This window comes from Oncorhynchus tshawytscha, linkage group LG27, assembly GCF_018296145.1.
Source record: "Oncorhynchus tshawytscha isolate Ot180627B linkage group LG27, Otsh_v2.0, whole genome shotgun sequence".
Classification (NCBI taxonomy): Eukaryota; Metazoa; Chordata; class Actinopteri; order Salmoniformes; family Salmonidae; genus Oncorhynchus; species Oncorhynchus tshawytscha.
The window spans coordinates 5212353-5233009 of record NC_056455.1 but is presented as its reverse complement, the minus strand read 5'-3'; the positions used below and the strand labels follow the sequence as shown (position 1 = coordinate 5233009).

At 41.6% G+C, this 20657-nt stretch overlaps 1 protein-coding gene across 7 annotated transcripts; it reads left to right on the top strand.

Moving 5' to 3' along the window:
* Nucleotides 1–350: 350 nt before the first annotated feature.
* On the top strand, nucleotides 351–11310 carry LOC112225919 (coatomer subunit zeta-1). 7 transcript variants are annotated; one of them, XM_042307056.1, is made up of 10 exons: nucleotides 351–504; nucleotides 2051–2119; nucleotides 2270–2354; nucleotides 3137–3228; nucleotides 6106–6161; nucleotides 7088–7165; nucleotides 7424–7475; nucleotides 8431–8469; nucleotides 9291–9323; nucleotides 10461–11310. In XM_042307056.1, exons 1-10 carry the CDS (start codon nucleotides 445–447, stop codon nucleotides 10506–10508), a joined length of 612 nt encoding a protein of 203 aa, XP_042162990.1. In that variant the 5' UTR covers nucleotides 351–444; the 3' UTR covers nucleotides 10509–11310. The 7 variants fall into 7 exon arrangements, with proteins under 7 accessions (XP_042162990.1, XP_042162989.1, XP_042162992.1 ...); XM_042307055.1 differs by having other exon boundaries at nucleotides 3134–3228; XM_042307058.1 differs by lacking the exon at nucleotides 9291–9323.
* The last annotated feature ends 9347 nt before the right edge of the window (nucleotides 11311–20657 follow it).

Below are 20657 nucleotides of genomic sequence, written 5' to 3'. Positions count from 1 at the left end.
CTAGAATGAACTAGAACAGAAAGACATCCACGCTGGCTAATCCAGACGAGCCTCGCAATATGGTGTGAATCGCATATATTTGTTAAATAAAGTAGGCTATCACTTGTAACAAGAGTAGTTGATTTTTGACATATTCTATACACATGAGATTAAAGATACTACTGATATGATGTATATGCATAATGTCCCATAATTCACTACTTGGCCATATGAAGTAGGTGGCCATCAAAACCTTATCCGTGTTCATTTTGGAGTAACGCGTAAAAACACCACTGTAAGAAACTGACGCCATTGTGGTTCCTAGAGAACAAGGACCTAACATCATTCACTTCATTTGAGGGAGCCAACATGGCCGAATGAGGGGCTTGGTTTCGCGGAGCCTCCTCTAGGCCAGCGGAGGATCCGCCCACCCATGAGTCAGAGGATTTTGTGAGGTCTACTAGAATGACAGCTCAAACCTGTCCACGTCAACACCAGAGAACCACTATGGAGATCGCGTCTTTGGTAAGCAATCGGTAGGGATATGGAGCTTTTTATATATTTTCTAAACGAGTATTACCTTGCAAATGCATGATTAGGCCAGTTGCTTGAATAGCATTCATTATAGCCCTTTGCTGCGTAAAATGTTGTATTCAGTATTTTTGCATCATGCCCAGCCTAAGAAGTGATTTTTCTTTAGGTCTCTGACTGGTTGGATCTAATATTTTCAGGTACGATAGCAAACATTAGGAGGTACTGTATTCTGCACGACTGTCATTGTAATCTGAATGTAGTCAATGCGCTATTTGAGTGTAGTGTAGTGAGATTCCACAACCAGCAGCAACATGTGTTGCACTTTTCCTCGTCAATGGGCAATTGCTGTTGTACAAACTCGAACAGTTAACAAATTAGCCCAGAGAGAGGGGCATACTGTCTAAAAAGCTACCCCATGTCGCATATCTGAGATTATAACCTAATTTATGATTTACACTTAAATGAATGACATGAGTTGTCGGCTATCCGTTATACTTTTATTATAACTGACATCAGCCTGCCCAAGCATTGAAGGGTGAACACTGGATATATTGTGTGCCACGTCTACGATATTTGGTTTCAACCGGAGGAGCTGCGTTTCGCAGCATTTTACGTTTACCAAAAACTTGATTCCACAGGTGGGTTGTTCAACTAAATATGCATAGAGTAATTTTCCACTTTTGAACTAAACTCTAGACAGATGATCGTTGCATAAATTGTTTTTGTGTTACTATTTTCTACTGTAATTGAAACTTAGAATAAAACAAGCAGCGCTGGACAAGGCCGCAATTACTTTTCGTTGATTATCCAACCTGCTGTACTTGACCCTCGGCCTCAAAATATCTCTCTCTCTCTCTCATATATATATATATATATATATACACCTTTTTTTTTTACTGATTATAATTGTATCTGATGTATTGCCCAGTGTTTTCTGTTAGGCAGTCACATCCAGTACAGTGTCTGGATGTGGACTTCATAATTTATGCACTCTTGATATTGATATTCACTGCTTAATTCACAAGATAATGTTGCACAAAGGACCTTGGGACTGTTGACCTGACACCTGCACCTCATTGAACTTTTCAACGAATTAGTTCCACTGTGGACTGTTTCTAATTTGACACAGACATCTGGATGACTGGTTTGCACTTTCCTCCAGTTCATCTCAATTCGAGGTCTAAAGTCCCGAATGTGATGTTCCTGGCCCAAGTTCTGTGATACACTTAGGCTCTGAGTCTGTGGTAGTCAGTGCATAACAGAACTTTGGCCCGGGTTCAACCAAGCCACCGTGGGATGGAAAGAACTGAAGGATCTGGGGACCATCGACATCTACACTCACGTCTCTTTCTGACATTGTCGTATCCCTCATGTTTTTGAAGAACATGACTAGATTTTATTATCATCACCAATGTCGTCTTCATCATCAGTGCTCTGTCGATAACCGTTCAGGAATGTGTTCAGTACGCCTCGGTCCTCTGGGAAATGCAAATTGTCCTTTTATTCTAGTCAACGTTGTGGTCACACTGTCTTTCAGGAACCCTCGCTGTACACCGTCAAAGCGGTCTTCATTCTGGACAGCGATGGCAATAGACTTCTATCAAAGGTATGCTAATAACAGTTGTCCAATGGCGACCCACGTTGGCTATTGTTGTGGCGTCAAGACATTGTGAGAACGTCCCCAAATATCTACCCCAAATGAGGTGTATTCATCATAACTAATGCGGCTAATGTCTGACTTCTGATGTGTTTTTAGTACTACGACACAGAGCTCTACCCCTCCATGAAGGAGCAGAAGAACTTTGAAAAGAACGTTTTCAACAAGACACACAAAGCTGACAGTAAGTTTTTACCCCATATAAAAAAAAATGACCCAGGAGACTATTGGAGTAGATGGTTGAGCTTGAGTCCTGATATTCTATTCCATGTTATAGTTTTAATGAACCAGTAAGGTTTCAAAATAAAAAACATTCTAACAATGTGGCGAGAGAGTTGAGAAGATGTTGAGAAGATGTGCACCGTCAGGGAAATCAGTATCAACAGGATCATAATGTAAATCGATGCATATGTGTACCAGTCTTCTTTGGCCTCACGTTAGTTAGACAACTGTGTAAATAATGATTTAGTTAGGACCCGTTGTTCACACACCCTTTTGTGTGTCCTCCACCATCGAAAAACAAGCGACCGTGTTAGCTGTATAGAATTAGCCTGCGGCTCAACCCTCATGGGTCAGTTTATCTAAACACGAGAAACGGTATTGGTTCCTCTGGGTTCTTCAGTCCTCCCAAGCTCACGTTACATCGAACAAAAGGGGAGGGAACCAGTTCAGCGACAGACAGCTCTCGCACTCTTTTGTTCCAATGAAATTCACAGCAGTCATCCGACACCCCGGGTCCACCTGCCCCTAAGGAGGATGCCCAATCTCTATCTCTATATCCCTCCTTCCTCTCCATCCCTTCTTCCCCACACACATAGGAGTTGAGCATTTTATATGACAAAACTCACATTTTTAAAATTGGAAGACGACCATAAAACCTCTCACTTGGGTATTCTCCGTAAATGTGAATAAGGTGTGAATGTGCTTTAATGTTTACTTGATGGCTTGATCTCCCCCCCCAAGCAGATGAGATTGCCTTCGTGGAGGGGATGACGATCGTGTACAAGTGCAGCATCGACCTATTCTTCTACGTGGTGGGCAGTGCACAGGAGAATGAGGTAGGTAATGTGATGCAGAGGGAGTACAAGGCTAGACTGGTGCTTCAAAGACTATACATTATGGCCCGGATCCTTTTTGCACAAATCTTACATTGGCATCAATGCATAATTCACACAGTCTGAGTTAAGCGCTCACATATGAATTTAGAATTCGATACCATTCGATGCCAATACCAATTCGATGCCAATACCATCCTCCTCTCTCACGTTGATAATTGGCTCTGTTATACAGTACACGCTTTAATTTTTTGTTGTCCCAGACTACCTGGCTAAAATGATTGCTAGCTAGCCTAACTTCCTTTCATGGGCAACGTTAGCAAGTTAACATGAGCTTTCTACATCTAGCTATACACTACCGGTCAAAAGTTTTTAGAACACCTACTCATTCAAAGGTTTTTCTTTATTTTGACTATTTAATAGTGAAGACATCAAAACTATGAAACAACACATGGAATCGTGTAGTAAGCAAAAAAGTGTTAAACTAATCCAAATATATTTGATATTTTTCAAATAGCCACCCTTTGCCTTGATGACAGCTTTGCCCACTCTTGCCATTCTCTCAACCAGCTTCACCTGGAATGCTTTTCCGACAGTCTTGAAGGAGTCCCCACATATTATAAGCAGTTGTTGGCTGCTTTTCCTACACTCTGCGGTCCACCTCATCCCAAACCATCTCAATTTGGTTGAGGTCGGGGGATTGTGGAGGCCAGGTCATCTGATGCAGCACTCCATCGCTCTCCTTCTTGGTAAAATCGCCTTTACACAGCCTGGAGGTGTTTTTGGGTCATTGTCCTTTTGAAAAACAAATGATAGTCCTACTAAGACCAAACCAGTTGGGATGGCTTATTGCTGCAGAATGCTGTGGTAGCCATGCTGGTTAAGTGCACCTTGAATTCTAAATAAATCAGACAGTGTCACCAGCAAAGCACCCCCACACCATTACACCTCATCCTCCATGCTTTACGGTGGGAAATACACATGCTGAGGTCATCTGTTCAGCCACACCGCGTCTCACAAAGAAACGGCGGTTGGAACCAAAAATCTCCAATTTGTACTCCAGACCAAAGGACATATTTCCACTGTTCTAATGTCCATTGCTTGTGATTCTTGGCCCAAGCAAGTCTCTTCTTATTATTGGTGTCCTTTAGTAGTGGTTTCTTTGCAGAAATTTGACCACGAAGGCCAGATTTACAGTCTCCTCTGAACAGTTGATGTTGAGACGTGTCTGTTACTTGAATTCTGTGAAGCATTTATTTGGGCTGCAATTTCTGAGGCTGGTAACTCTAATGAACTTATCCTATGCAGCAGAGGTAACTCTGGGTCTTCCATTCCTGTGGCGGTCCTCATAAGAGCCGGTTTCATCATAGCGCTTGATGGTTTTTGCGACTGCACTTGAAGAAACTTTCAAAGTTCTTGAAATTGTCCTTATTGACTGACCTTCATGTTTTAAAGTAATTAGGGACTGTTTCTCTTGGCTTATTTGAGCTGTTCTTGCCATAATATGGACTTAGTCCTATTTGGTAAAAGACCATATTCTGTATACCCCCTACCTTGTCACAACACAACTGATTGGCTCAAAGGCATTCAGGAAATAAATTCCACAAATTAAGTTTTAAGGCACACCTGTTAATTGAAATGCATTCCAGGTGACTATCTCATGAAGCTGGTTGAGAGAATGCCATGAGTGTGCAAAGCTGTCATCAAGGCAAAGGGGGGCTATTTTAAGAATCTCAAATATAACATTTTGGGTTACTACATGATTCCATGTGTTATTTCATAGTTTTGATGTCTTCACTATTTTTCTACGATGTAAAAAATAAAGAAAAATCTTTGAATGAGTAGGTGTTCTAAAACTTTTGACCTGTAGCGTATTTTGAACTTCCATCCTCTCAGGCTAAGGGCACAACCATATATACATTAATGGTTGGATCAGAATCTCCATGGCCAGTACAGAAAATCAATTACAACCACAAGTCCAAATCCCTATTTCCATCCACGGCTAATTTAGGAATGTGCCAATTTGAGCTAGCCAGCTAACCACCGGAAGACAACAAAACAATGAGATATTTCTGTCAATGACAGATGCTTTTAATGCGATTTGATAGGAGTGATAAAAAAAAATCCAAACTGGCTTCACCTTGACACTTTTTTTGGTGCGCCAGGATCATTCATAGTTGAGCTTGCTCAGTTTTAGCCCAACGCTGATTGGCAAATTTTGTATACTTCTTTTTAATCGAGGGATGCCAAATGCTTGTTGGCTTCCCTTGCGTTTAATGCTACGGGCGGCAACAATGTCGTACTCGTTTGGACCAGACAGTATCAGATAGATGGCCTACACGTAGAGAGACAGAGGGGGCGCTGTTTCGCTCGCTCGGGTGCTTTCTCCTGTGAGATCAATTTGCAAAAGAGGCTGAATGTAAGGAAAATGATGAAACACAGAGAGATGAAAGACCAATTATTGTATGTAAAAAATTTTTTTTTACATATACACAATGTGTATATGTAATTTTTTTGTGGGGGGGGCTGGCTTCCTTTTGCATCCATGAATACACGCCACTGGTCATTTGTCGGCATGACGTCATAATTGGAGACCCTATATTGCAAATGCCCATGAGAATAAATGACTGATAATTAGATTTTCTTCAGCACTTCTTGTTGCTATGTATGTTGCTAGCGAAGGACCAGTCCTTTTATGGCAAATTGGCATTTATATTCTACAGGCATTGTGATTAAACCACACCTGACTTTTCGCTCTCTCTGTCACTTTCCCACAACCTTTTCTCTGTTTACTTCGCCTGGCTTCCATCTATACTTCTCAATTCTCTTGTTTTCCTTTCATCCTCCCCTCGCCCACTGCCCTGCTCTCTCTTCCTATAGCTCATGCTCATGGCTGTACTGAACTGTCTGTTTGAGTCCCTCGGTCAAATCCTAAGGTAAGTGTTGTCTATGTTGAAGTAACCTCCCTTTTTAAAATGTGAGGAAGTCGGTCACCTTTAGGGGGCTAACGATTGTAGGAGAAAAATGTAACAAAGTCAACAGCAATGCAAGAAACGATTATTCAAAATAGTTTTGTTAATTATTAGAGAACATCTCGTAAATATTTAAAAAATATATTTAGGCTTTATTTAACTAGGCAAGTCAGTTAATAAGAACAAATTCTTATTTACAATGACGACCTAGGAACAGTGGGTTAACTGCCTTGTTCAGGGGCAGAATGACAGATTCTTACTTTGTCAACTCGGGGATTTGATCTAGCAACCTTTCGGTTACTGCTCTAGCCACTAGGCTACCTGCCACCCCAAATATAGGGACAGGTCAACAAAATTAGAAAAGTACATTTCTGATTTGACTAGCTCTGGTGTAATTGTTTCCTTCGTGTGTTCAAAATATGTGGAACCGTGTCAGTTGAATGCCGCACTAAGTTAGTGATTTGTTTATTTTGGGTTATATATATATATATATAATGGGATGACAGTGACACACCCGTGGCCTCTCAGTGAAGGGGAACAGCTTGACAGGGGCTGGTGCCGTTACCATAGAAACCAATGCAGGGAGGGAGAAGGAGTGAATGAATCTGTTTCCTCTCTCCACTCCTTTTCATGCAGTTTTCTCCTATTTTTTTTTTTTTTCAAATGCCAACTGTTCAGTATCATTTCAAACCTTGACAACTGGTGCTACAGGAAGTTCATTTAAGTCAGTGTTTGAAATGTACAGAATAGCCTAAGGTGTTGTGAGCCCTACATTTCTGGCCCACAAGGCAATAATATGAGATCCTATCACAGGTTTCAGCCCTATTGGCTCAGACATACTAACCACAATCACAACCACAAGTCAGTCAATTAAGTTTTCTTACTCACAGGAAAAATGTGGAGAGAAGGTGTCTATTGGACAACATGGACGGAGTCTTCTTAGTAGTGGACGAAATTATTGACGGGGGGTAACGTATAGATTGGGTTGATAATTGGATTTGTTCTTGATTTCTTGTTTTGGCAAAAAAATCTGATTTTATTTGTGTCCTTTGACATATTACTGCATTGTTAGGAGCTAGTAACACTGCACCCGCTATAACATCTGCTATACTGTGTATGCGACCAATACACTTTGATTTGAGGTATCATTCAAGGGATGGAGTTGGGAGTTACTGGTACACTATCTTGTGTTCTCTTAATGACTGACCTTACCGTTGTGTTACCAGGGTGATCTTGGAAAGTGACCCCCAACAGGTCATCCAGAAGGTCAATTACAGGGTAAGACAGCTACACTCACTGACTGTGTCTACTGTATGGATTAATACATGGATTCTGATATGGGGACAATACTTGAAGACACAGATGACTATAGGAAATGGTGATTTCTATTTTCAGACCAGCAGACGTGGGGATTGTGTCTCGTGGATTGTTGTTGAATCTGACAACCTGTATGTTTGAGGAAAATGAATTAACTTATTTTGATGTCACAACACCAAATGCCAGTCTTCAGCCCCCCCACCACCACCATCCCCTCAACACCAAGTCCATCTTCCTCTCATGTGTCCTCTCTCCCCTGACCCGACCCTCACATTGTCAGCTGGATGGTTCAGAGCAAGCCTACGGTTTAGGCCTCTTTGATTACATTGTTGGTAACATTGATGGACAGAAGACAGTGTGCATAGCAACAGACTGCCCCTACCACCAGAGATGACGGGTGAGGGATAGCGGGTGAGGGATAGCGGGTGAGGGAGATCCAGCGCAGGTAACTGCATGGTGAGAGAGCATATCACTTTAGGTTCTGATAACCTCCAGATAACCACCTCACAACGTTTGAACAACTGTCCACTAAGTCTGTGTCTTGCTGTGGTTTGTCAGTGGTTAGCCTCAGGTTGCCCAGCGTGTTTCAAGGAGTCCATATGGGGTTCTAGGAAATGCCATAGGTGTTGGTACGCTAAGAGCAGCAGGGCCCTTTGTTGTACTCCCTTGCACAATGAATGCCTTGTGTGAGGCAGCCATTTTAATTGGATTGTGGTGGTCACTGACATATTTACCAATGTCGGAGTGAATTTACATCTGCAATGCAAGGCATCAAATTCCTTTTTTTAGGGCATTATGTTATCTTGCTTGCTTTCTGTGTTTGACTCTTTACACACACACACAGCCCCTAATGGTGTGTGTGCTTGATTTGCTATGACGTCATGTCCCCTTCTTTCTTTTACGGTATCTATTCCAGGCGGATGAGAACCCACTGTCAGAGCAGAGCGTGGCTCAGGTGAGGTCATACACACGCACCCACACGCCATGCAATGTCACCCTGCATGTATAGTACAACTATCTTTTCTATTGATAGAACTTTAGCCATTTAATTTCCGCTCACACCTGATGACATAACCTTCTGTTCTACTGTCATATACAGTATATTAATTGCATATAAACTATAACATGATTCTTATCAGGGTTGGGGTCAGTTCCAGTTTTGAATTCTAGTCAATTCAGGAGGTACACAAATTGTCATTCCAATTATCTTCAATGCTTTGAAATGGAATTTGGTTTACTTTCTGAATTGACTGGAATTTCAATGGAATCGACCCTGATTATAATCTTTCCAGTTACCCATTTTCATCATTTCTACACTACATGCTCTGTAGAATAAAGCCAAAGTACACAATATATGGATAATTGTCTCCCAGTGTTGTTCAATTTTAAAATGATCAAATATTACTACTCATAATACCTGGTTGATTTAAATGATCGGGTCCAGTGTTATGACATGCCGTCAATACTACAATATGATTTCCGTTTGACTGAAGTCACTGCGTTCAGTCACAGGTTCATCCATTTGACTCGTGTATTCTCTGTGTGCCAAACACACTGCATTCACACAGAATGCTTTCAATATCATTTAGGAGAATTGCCAGCATGTACTAACCTGCATCTGAATTTGATGCCATGCTCACACCTGCATAGTCAATGATGGAATGGCTCACATTGCATGATCAGCATGGCTGCTTAATTGGTCTTACCGTCATGCAATGTTCTGCCTGTTACTTCCTCTTTCCTTCTTCTCCTAACCCTTTGGTTTAACCCTCACAGCACATTACGGACAAATTGGCTATGACCTCCAATGTAAGTCCTCTCACTCCTCACCCTCCGACGTGGGACATTTTGAGTCTCCTGGGGCTTATTCAGAAGACCAGAATGTTGCAGATATAATAATATATATATTTTTTAAATGTAACCTTTATTTGACTAGGCAAGTCAGGTAAGAACGAATTCGTATTTACAATGACGGCCTAGGAACAGTGGGTTAACTGCCTTGTTCAGGGGCAGAATGACAGGTTTTTACCTTGTCAGCTCGGGGATTCGATCTAGCAACCTTTTAGTTACTGGCCCAACGCTCTAACCACGGCTACCTGCCACCCCTGATAGATAGATATGAAGTATATAGAATGGACATGACTGTTCTATACTAGTCATCTCTGTGTGACTTTCAGACTGCCCTGTACTCCTGAATCACCCTGCTTGCAAGGAAGGGTCATATCCAAAGCTATTAATTAACTATTTGCCTTGTGGCATTTTCTCTCCCAAGTTGGAACCAAACTTCATTTACAATACCTTGAAAAGCCTCTAAGAGACATGGAATTGTCATGGTGCCTATATTATTATTATTTTTATTTTTTAACTAGACCTAGACAATAAACCCAAAACACTGAACTGAAACTACTAGACGCTACACACTAGACCCAAGTTTATCCTTTTACCTGGGTTCCTTGCGCCCCCTGGTGTATAGTTTTACGCTCTGCGTCTCTGTTTCAACAGCCCCCCCCCAAAATGCTGTTTTTTTGTGGAATTTCATTTTAGCAGGGAGAGTGACGATTATATATCAGAGGCACACTTGCATCAGGTCGTTACCAATATTGAATAGAATTGAATTGTGTTTCTAAGCTAGATGAAAATTAATTTTAAGTCTGCTCAGAGAAGCCGACTCACTTTGTTTTGTGTCTACTACATAAAATACACTTACAAAGTTTGATGTTACACTTACGCAGCTTATGGGGCTCATGTTTCATGTAAAATATTAACGTTTGAGGAGTTCCATTCAAATTCACATGCATACAATAGTGACACCTACTGGTTGACTGGTGTCACAATTAACAATAAATATAACACTACTACAGTATACTATAATAGGCTACTATTATTGATCTACGATAATGTTGTTTCTCCACACTCAATCTGAAAAGGTGTTTTTTTTTCTTCCAGATAATGCAGTCTGCCAAAGAACAAATAAAGTGGTCAATACTCAAATGATCTACACTGCCTGTCCAAAGGTCAAATGTTTGACAGTAATGGACAGTACGAATTTATGTGTAAATATTAAGGGGTGTATTTAGCGATTTATGCTTAAATAGGCTATATTTATAGTAATTAGTGGCAAATACAGCGTTTTTCCTATGAAGGCGAGATGGTATTTGTAATTATTATTTTGGAAATAATCTGTTTTAATTTATTTGATTTGCAATAAAAAATTGAAGAATTATGCTAGATTATAGCATATGATTTTGTTAATTTCCCTAAACCCACACAAAATGCTCTGTAAAGAATGTTTTAACCAAGAGAACTGAATTTTGTTTTAATTTGCTCAGGCCTACACAACAAGGAACTGTTGCTTAGGCATCAATGATTATGAAGTTATGTTACAGAGAACTTTAAACATGACATTTTGATATACTACATTTTAAAGCTTGGTAAGTTTAACAGAAAAAGGGCAATAGCCTGTGTATTGTTACAGTAGTTCAGGTTCTGGTTGAAAGTCAGGTTACCCCCATGTTCATTTTAGAATGATTGTGTGTTCATAATAAAACGAAGTTGGCATAGGTAGGTAGGCGTATGTTTTTTTTTCTAAAGCACTGAGAACACCTTTAAGACCATAAGAATAAAAATATATTTTGTTACTAGCCTGTGATGGACAAATAAACTATTTGAATATTTCCTAATTTTAACGCCAAATAGGAAGTTAGGCTAATAATTGTTAGTTTTGTTGATTTATATTGCCGTCTGTTTTCTCATTTGAGTCTGCCTGTTGTCAAGCTAATTAAACTATTTTTTTGTATTTTGTGTTGTCAAAATGTCTCTTGTTCCATATTTATCATATCTAATTTGACACAATTTTTTTCTTGTTTCCTCGAAAAGGCTTCCTGTGAGTAGTGAAGGCTGTAGCCCAGTGTCTTTTGAAATGTAATCTTAGTTGTTAATATTCATGAGACATGGGATGTGTCTGTTTTGTTTGGACGTCAGGGTCTGATGTCACAATCCCCGCCTTCATATCAAGAGCCAATGAAGCGTTTCAGATGTTAAATATCAAAATGTGATTGGATGTGTCTGGTGCAGGGTGGAGCTTTCTGTGTTCCATATCATTCTGTGCTAAATATCGTTTTAATTGTTCAATGTAGGCTGTAATTAGGCAAATTTAGCACAGACAATGAAGATGTGTCTGTGGTGAATATTATAGTACATGTAAAGACATTGAATAGCAAGCAAAGCTGCCTGTAGGCCTATTTTAGATTACATTGCGATGCTTTAGATTTAAAAATTTGTAGAACTGGTTCGCTATTATATAATTGGAAAACATTTATTATAGGTTTTAAGAATGATTTCGATTCTGAAATGATAATGTTTAACGAATTTCATGGCAAGAGGGCATACAAGTCTCTTAAAATGAACACTTGGTCCAAATGTACAAGGCGCACCTGCTACTTTCATATAAGCATGGGGGAAAAGGAAACGGATTACATTATATTTATTTAGCCTACACATCTAAAAATCGAATTAACTCTCTAAATCTTTAGTTTACGATGTTATATGCAATTTTACTGCCATTCGTGTTTAGCCTATTTTCGTTTGAAAATAATATGCACAATTGCATTATAAATAAATAAAAATTGTATTATAGGCTACATACGCTTCAAAACGCTTGTCAGTCTGGCGTTTTAAAATGTATCTATATGAATATACATGTGTAATAGTAAAGACAAATGCAACATGTTCGCATCACAGTGTCTGTAAGCTATAAATTGTGTTAGGCTACAGTGGTCCATTCGTTAGTTTTAACGACACCAAAAACGAATGAATCTTTATTGAACGCACGAAATTGCCAGCTCATAATTATAATCGGCCTGATGATAAGACCTGTACACTGCCCACCAAGGATTAGTTTCCCCAACCTTGGCATTGCTGCCATCTAGTGGCGTATCACCGCCTTGCAGCATTTCATGTGGAGTAATTCCCTCTCCCCCCACCGAAAAGTCACTGATAGGGATATCATTCACATAATATTGGGATTGACAAACTACCATGACATTCAATCTCATAACCCAGCCCAATCAAATAGTTAGGAATATTACCAGAATATCTCAATCTCATCATGGATCGCCTAGTACTAGTGCCTTGTAGTAATGTAGGCCTATACTTAAATAGCCTATCACGTTTTGTACATTACCATTAGGCTTATTACAATTTCCATAATCATAGGCTAATAATAATTGAAAAACCATATAGGCCTAGATTATTTCAGAACCTTTTATAATCCAATAGTAGGTTTATTGTAATCTGTATTTATCTACAACGATTGAAACGTCATTTTTATATTATAGTTCACTTTTCCTCTGTGCCTTAGCCAAAGCTTTTATTTCGAATCAAATCAAATGTTATTTGTCGCATGCTTCATAAACAACAGGTGTAGACTAACAGTGAAGTGCTTACCTACAGGTCCTAATTGAGGTAACTATGTACATATAGGTAGGAGTGAAGTGACTCGGCAACAGGACAGATAATAGACAGCACCAGCAGCGTGTGTGTGTCGTCAGTATGCATGTGTGCGTATGTTGTGTGTGTGTTGGGGTGTCAGTTTAAGTATGTGTGGGTAGAGTCCCGTGTGTGTGTTGGGGTGTCAGTTTAACTATGTGTAGGTAGAGTCCCGTGTGTGTGTGTTGGGGTGTCAGTGTAAGTATGTGTGGGTAGAGTCCCCTGTGTGTGCGTAGAGTCAGTCCAAGAGAGTTGGTGCAAAAAAAGGGTCAATGCAGGTAGTCCGGGTGGCCATTTGATGAGCTATTTAGCATTTTGTTTAGTAGTCTTATGTCTTGGAGGTAGAAGCTGTGCAGGGTCCTGTTGGTTCCAGACTCGGTGCACTGGTATTGCTTGCTGTGCGGTAGCAGAGAGAACAGTCTATGGCTTGGATGGCTGGAGTCTTTGACCGCCTGGGATAGAGGTCCTGGATGGCAGGAGTGATGTACTGTGATGTACACAGTGATGTACTAAGCCGCACTCGCCAGCCTTTGCAGAGCCTTGCGGTCTGGTGCTTTGCAGTAGCCGTACCAAGTGGCGATGCAGCCAGTCAAGACTCTTAACGGTGCAGCTGTAAAACATTTTGAGGATCTAAGGGCCCACGCCAAATCTTTTCAGAGTGGGGAGAGTAGATACTGTCATGCCCTCTTCACGACTGCGTGGGTGTGTGTGCACCACGTTAATTCCTCAGTGATGTGGACGCCAAGGACCTTGAAGCTCTGCCTCATCGCCGTTGGTGATCAGTCCTACCACCGTTGTGTCGTCAGCAAACTGGCTGAACAGGGAGTACAGGAGGGGAGTACAGGAGGGGACTAAGCAGCGCACACCCCCGAGGGGCCCCATGTTGATGGTCAGCGTGGCGGATGTGTTGTTGCCTGCCCTCACCGTCTGGGGGCGGCCCATCAGGAAGTTAACAATGTTCAGTCCCAGAGTCCTGAGCTTGGTGATGAGCTTGGAGGGGACTAACCTGCCTAAATGACTATCGACCCGTAGCACTCGCATCTATAGCCATGAAATGCTTTGAAAGGCTGGTCACCTGTGGATCTGTTGGGGTGGTATGCGATTTTGGAGTGGGTCCAGGGTGATGTGAGCAGTGACAAGCCTTCAAAGCAATTAATGGCTATAGATGTGAGTGTAACTGGGCGGTAGTCATTTAGGCAGGTTAGCTTGGCATTCTTGGGCACGGGGACTATGGTGGTCTGCTTGAAACAAGTTGGTATTACAGACCGGGTCAGGGATAGACTGAAAATGTCAATGAAGACACTTTGCCAGCTGGTCAGCGCATGCTCTAAGTACGCGTCCTGGTATTCTGTCTAGCCCTGCAGCCTTGCTGGGAATCTTGCGGCTGCGTTTCCCTTTGTAATCCGTGATAGTTTGCAAGCCCTACCACATTTGTTGAGCGTCAGAGGTCGGCATAGCGGGATTCGATCTTAGTCCTGTATTGATGGCTCGCCCAGGAGGTCATAGCTGGATTTCTTATAAGCGTCTGGAATAGTATCCCTCTCCTTGAAAGCGGCAGCTCTATCCTTTCGCTCAGTGTGGATGTTGCCTGTAATCCATAGCTTCTGGTTGGGGTATTTTCGTAAGGTCACTGTGGGGATGACGGCGTATATGCACTTATTAATGGAGCCGGTGACTGGTGTGGTAAACTCCTCGATGCTGTCAGATGAATCCCAGAATATATTCCAGTCTGTGGCATTTACATGCCATTAATCGGTTAATTACGTGGGATGATACATTTCCTGAGCGAAAGGGTCAGTCACAACATCCTCTCTTCTCCTTAGCTGCACTCAGCACCAGCTATCGTCATCAACGCACCAGTTGACTGTGAGCGAGCGACGCATGTGTGCCACATCCTCAGGAAACTCGCAACATCCATTATGGCCTTTTAGAAGCGAGGCATGAGTGCTAATAGATATCAGATACATCTCCATCTGTCACGGCAAACTCAAAAGCAACCCAGCTGGCCTTTTTATGAGCATGTTTTTTTTTCTGTTGCCTACGAACATCTGTTTTCCAGATGTTTTCTCAAATGCGTTCACGTCCCGCCACTGTCTGAACTGTACGGGGAAATGAAACGCACACAAACACGTGGTTCCATCATCTCATATCGGACGGAAGCAGAAGAGAATGCTGAAAGGTCAGCCGTAGTTCAAATCCACGAGGAGACGAAGAATAAAAATAGCATCTGTAGGCTAGCAAATGCCCCATAATTCAAGTAAAACAGACACTTTATCACACGTCAGATATGAAACGTTTTTATTTATTTATAGCTTGATAGACCTATAGGCCTTGGCCTAGCAAATAGGCTTACCAAGTAAAATGATGAATTCATATTGGTTTCAGCCACAGAGCTATTCAAAGAAAAGTAAAATATGAAAATATATATACGTATAATGTTTCTCTCTCTCTCTATATATATATATATAGAGAGAGAGAGAGAAAAACATTTTAAAAAGCCTTTCACACCACCCTTTCCCATAAATACCTAAAAAAATACATCTTATTTAGGTTGCATGATCTTTTAGCAGCTTGAGTTCAGAGAAGTGGCCATATCATCAGTCAAAATGTGCCCTCAAACAGCTGCCAGTGACTGGTGAGAGGATGAATGAGGAGGGCTCTCTGGCAACAACCTCCCTAGACCCCCATCCCTGTGACGCCCACCGACAAAGCCTAAGTGGGAGTGGGAGTTTGACAAGGGGCTTTCACACAGGGATAGCCTACAAATATGAGCGAGTGAGTTCAAAAGAAAAATAGAGAGAAATGGAATGAGAGAGAAAATACACAGGGTGGGAAATTGAGAGGGAGCGAGGGAGGAGACCAGTGATAGGAGAGAGAGAGAGAGAGAGAGAGAGAGAGAGAGGGACTATGAACAATAGACACGCGCACACACACACACACACACTGACTCTGCAGCCCCATGGTCTGGCCTCCACCAAAGCAGGTGTGACGCAGAGGTCCGAGGCTCTGAGCACAAGTGGGAAACGCACACTTACACACATTCAGCCCCCCTTTGTGAGAGAGCCAAGTCAAACAGGGTGAATTATGTTGCACAGCTCTGACAGAGTGACAGGGGGTGATTTCTACAAGCCAGGCAGAGGCAGTGCATTGGCCATGATGGGGCCATGGTGCTCTGGGTAATGGGAGGGGTTCAGGAGGAGTGTCCAGGAGTAGAATGGGTATTTGGGGCTGAGATTGCTGAGACACATGGACTGCGGTCGGGCCGTTGGGTCAGATTCTCCCCAAAAACGGGGTCAAATGGATTATCTAGGGTGCACTTAGCTAAGACAACACTGGACAGTGTTACAGACAGACCTAGAATGTGGTTATGTCATTCCGTAAATCTTGCCCTTGTCCACTCTATCAATGTATTTTCAGACTGTTGTGTTGTGTAATGTTACTAACGTGTTATTAACGTTTTTGATGTTCTTATCGTAGGATACTTAAGTAGTTGGTATTGACGGAAATCTCATTCAGAAAGGACACCCACACACATAGGTGTGTATATCCTTTCTTTCGGCCTTTCTGTTCCTCAAAGATAGGCCTACATCCCAATACAAAAGTAATCAAGCTCGATCAACTCCGTGCCTGGTCTCCATCAATACGCCTAAAACATCAGCCTCAAGGTTTGTTCTGCTCAGTTTCATTTAGTTCCATACGATGATCCAGCTGGCTCCCAACTGTCTATGTGACAGATGCAGCCCAGGTCCAATATATATATATATATATTTATATAGCCATGGAGCACAAAGGCTGACTCTTATTGGCTCAAATGTATTACCATATCTTTCGCTGATTGGTGTGTGACCTGACATTGACAAATTGGTCTCCAGCTGATTGGGTATCCCAGTGATGATGTAAAAGTGGGCTGAGCTGGATGGAGACAGGGAAGGGTGGGGTGGAATAGGGGGGTACACTGTCAATCATCAACTCAACTGTGATCAAAGGAAGACATGCTATTTTTTTTTTGTTTCTCTTTAAATAAGACTGTGGGATGACTTATAGGTTGTATCGTGTTTTGCAGTCTAACATCATGTTATGTGTTGTCTATAACAGTATACATCAAGAATACAAATGGAAAGTGCTTTACTGATTAACTGGCCTATGAGAACTGAAACCTCTTATGGAATTACAATTTATATAAGATTGTAACATTTTCATGAACTCCATTTTATTTTCTCGGCTATAGCTGTCAAATGCCTCTGCCTTATTGCTGTGAACTTCAATGTGAGCCCTTCTACCCTGTAGGTCTATTGATGACTGTCTGTGGAGTATAGACCATTATCATTTTGGAACTATAATTTGACTGGTAGTACGCCCTGTATCTATTATGTTTTAAGGACTGCATTTGTTTTTATTGAACAATCAATAACCCCCTTCCCAATCGAATTATCGTGCAAAGATTGAATTGGTTCAACACGAAAGTTTAATTTCATATTTTCACCTGCGCCATGGAAGCACAAGATGTCCTGCAATTAGCACATTTTAAACTCTCCAATATTTTTTCCACTGTCCAACGCTTTAGCCTGTGAAATGTCATATTTAATGTCATCTTGAAATGTAATTATATTTCTATGAAGTTCCAGCTGGACATATAAAATTCATTATCACATCCACACGGGGTTGCGAAAGACGCCATGAAGAATACGGACAGCCAACAGCCCGCACTCGAGGCCAGTCAGTCTCTGTGCCCGGCGCCCGGCCCCGTGGAAACAGGCGAGTCTGTTTCAACAGAACACCAGTCCTGTCTCCTGCATCTTGTCAAAAACTGAGTCAGGCTGCCAAACTCTCGTCTCTCAATCAGCGACGGAGGACCACATGCTCCTTGGGGCCGTTTTGCACCCTAGCGTGCCACATGCTCCATTTCAAATAAACACGTAGCCCCGTTTGGCGTACCAAAGCCCACCATCTGCCCAAACAGAGCGCGCGGGATATAAATGATGGCCCATTCTTAAACAAATAAACCCGCACACAATCTCAGACCGCGGACGCACAGTCTTTGTAAAATGGAGCCAAATTAGAAAAAAAATAAAACGATTTATCGTCTTGAAAGGTAAACAAGCGACATGTTTCTGAAAATATGAGGTGACCGGCGGGGCTGAGAGGTTTCACACACACAAAAAAAACATAATTAACAGGAAGTCAATCAAGCGAAAGTAAATTCGAGCCTTATGTTGGAAAATAAAGGCTGAAGTAGGCTAACCTAGACTACCTTGTTTTGAAAATGGGATTCTCAATGCCATATTAGGCCGAAGTTTGTAGGCTATTTTCCCAATATTGGACCTGGACACTCGGTCTCCAAAACACCACACGCTGTCACTAAAAGGCCCAGAGCGTCCATTAGGCCTCTATATTTAGGCTATAATTTGATGTGCTTCATTATATAAATATATATATATATTTAAATAAAACATAAAACATAGCCTATAGCCTTGCTTTAGGGCTACACTTTACACATAAACTTTGAATTCTGTTTCAAATGAATTCAACTTATGTAATGTATATGGTAAGCTATCTGAAAAATAAACATGTAGGCATCAGTTTACATTTGATAGTCTATTGAAAAAAAAAGGCCTATATTTCCCCAAATCTGGACATTGCAATTGTTTTGCCTACCAACGGTTTATGTTTACAATAGTATTACACTTACAAATTTAAAGGCTTATTCATAATTATTTGATTTTGGGGAACAATAAATTATTTGTAGTATCTCATAGAACACAAGAGCTGTTTTCCCTATACACCGAGTATACCAAACATTAAGAACACCTGCTCTTTCCATGACAGGCCACTCAATATTGAGATGTTCCTGATATTTGTATACTCAGTGTATAGACATGCTACATAAACATGATGGGCATGCAAGTGGTACTTCCTTTTGGCCAGTAGATGGCAGTAGAGTACAAGGGTCTTTAGTAAAGCCAAGCACACTAAAATCACTCCTCAGTCTTTAAATATATATATATATTTCATCAAGTAGGCCAGTTGAGAACAAGTTCTCATTTACAACTGCGACACTGCCAAGATAAAGCAAAGCAGTGCGACAAAAACAACAACACAGAGTTACACATTAACAAACGTATAGTCAATAACACAATAGAAGAATCTGTGTACAGTGTGTGCAAATGTAGAAGAGTAAGGAGGTAAGGTAATAAATAGGCCATGGAGGTGAAATAATGACAATTTAGCATTACCACTGGAATGACAGATGTGCAGATGATTATGTGCAAGTAGAGAATAGAGATACTGGGGTGCAAAAGAGCTAGAGGATAAGTAACAATATGGGGATGAGGTAGTTAGGTGTGCTATTTACATATTGGCTGTGTACGGGTACAGTGATCGGTAAGCTGTTCTGACATCTGATGCTTAAAGTTAGAGATATAAGACTCCAGCTTCAGTGATTTTTGCAATTTGTTCCAATCATTGGCAGCAAAGAACTGGAAGGAAAGGCGGCCAAAGGAAGTGTTGGCTTTGGGGGTGACCAGTGAAATATACCTGCTGGAGCGCGTGCTACGGGTGGGTGTTGTTATGGTGACCAGTGAGCGGAGATAAGGCGGGGCTTTACCTAGCATAGACTTATAGGTGACCTGGAGCCAGTGGGTTTGGCGACGAATATGTAGCGAGGGCCAGCCAACGAGAGCATACAGGTCGCAGTGGTGGGTGGTATATGGGGCTTTAGTGACAAAACGGATGACACTGTGATAGACTACATCCAATTTGCTGAGTAGAGTGTTGAAGGCTATTTTGTAAATGACATCGCCAAAGTCAAGGATCGGTAGGGTAGTCACTTTTACGAGGGTATGTTTGGCAGCATGAGTGAAGGAGGCTTTGTTGCGAAATAGGAAGCCGATTCTAGATTTAATTTTTGATTGGAGATGCTTGATGTGAGTCTGGAAGGAGAGTTTATAGTCTAACCAGACACCTAGGTATTTAGGTTGTCCACATATTCTAAATCAGAACCTTCCAGAGTAGTGATACTAGTTGGACGGGAGGGTACGTACGGGCAGCAATCGGTTGAAGAGCATGCACTTAGTTTTACTTGCATTTAAAAGCAGTTGGAGGCTTTGGAAGGAGTGTTGTATGGCATTGAAACTTGTTTGGAGGTTTGTTAGCACAGTGTCCAAAGAAGGGCCAGATGTATACAGAATGGTGTCGTCTGCGCAGAGGTGGATCAGAGAATCACCCGCAGCAAGAGAGACATCATTGATATATACAGAGAAAAGAGTCGGCCCGAGAATTGAACCCTGTGGCACCCCCATAGAGACTGCCAGAGGTCCAGACAACAGGCCCTCAGATTTGACACAATGAACTCTGAGTAGTAGTTGGCGAACCAGGTGAGGCAGTCATTTGAGAAGGCAAGCCTGTTGTGTCTGCTGAGAAGAATGCAGTGGTTTACACAGTCGAAAGCCTAGGCCAGGTCGATGAAGACGGCTGCACAGTACTGTCTTTTAACGATGGCGGTCATGATATCGTTTAAGAACTTGAGTGTGGCTGAGGTGCACCCATGACCAGCTCAGAAAAACCAGATTGCATAGTGGAGAAGGTACGGTGGGATTCGAAATGGTCGGTGATCTGTTTGTTAACTTGGCTTTTGAAGATTTTAGAAAGGCAGGGCAG

Coding starts and splice junctions, on each gene's coding strand:
- LOC112225919 (XM_042307055.1), top strand. CDS start 445: ATGACAGCTCAAACCTGTCCACGTCAACACCAGAGAACCACTATGGAG. Junction 3,229..6,105: donor GCAGTGCACAGGAGAATGAG/GTAGGTAATGTG, acceptor CTCTTCCTATAG/CTCATGCTCATGGCTGTACT. Junction 6,162..7,087: donor TCCCTCGGTCAAATCCTAAG/GTAAGTGTTGTC, acceptor TCTTACTCACAG/GAAAAATGTGGAGAGAAGGT.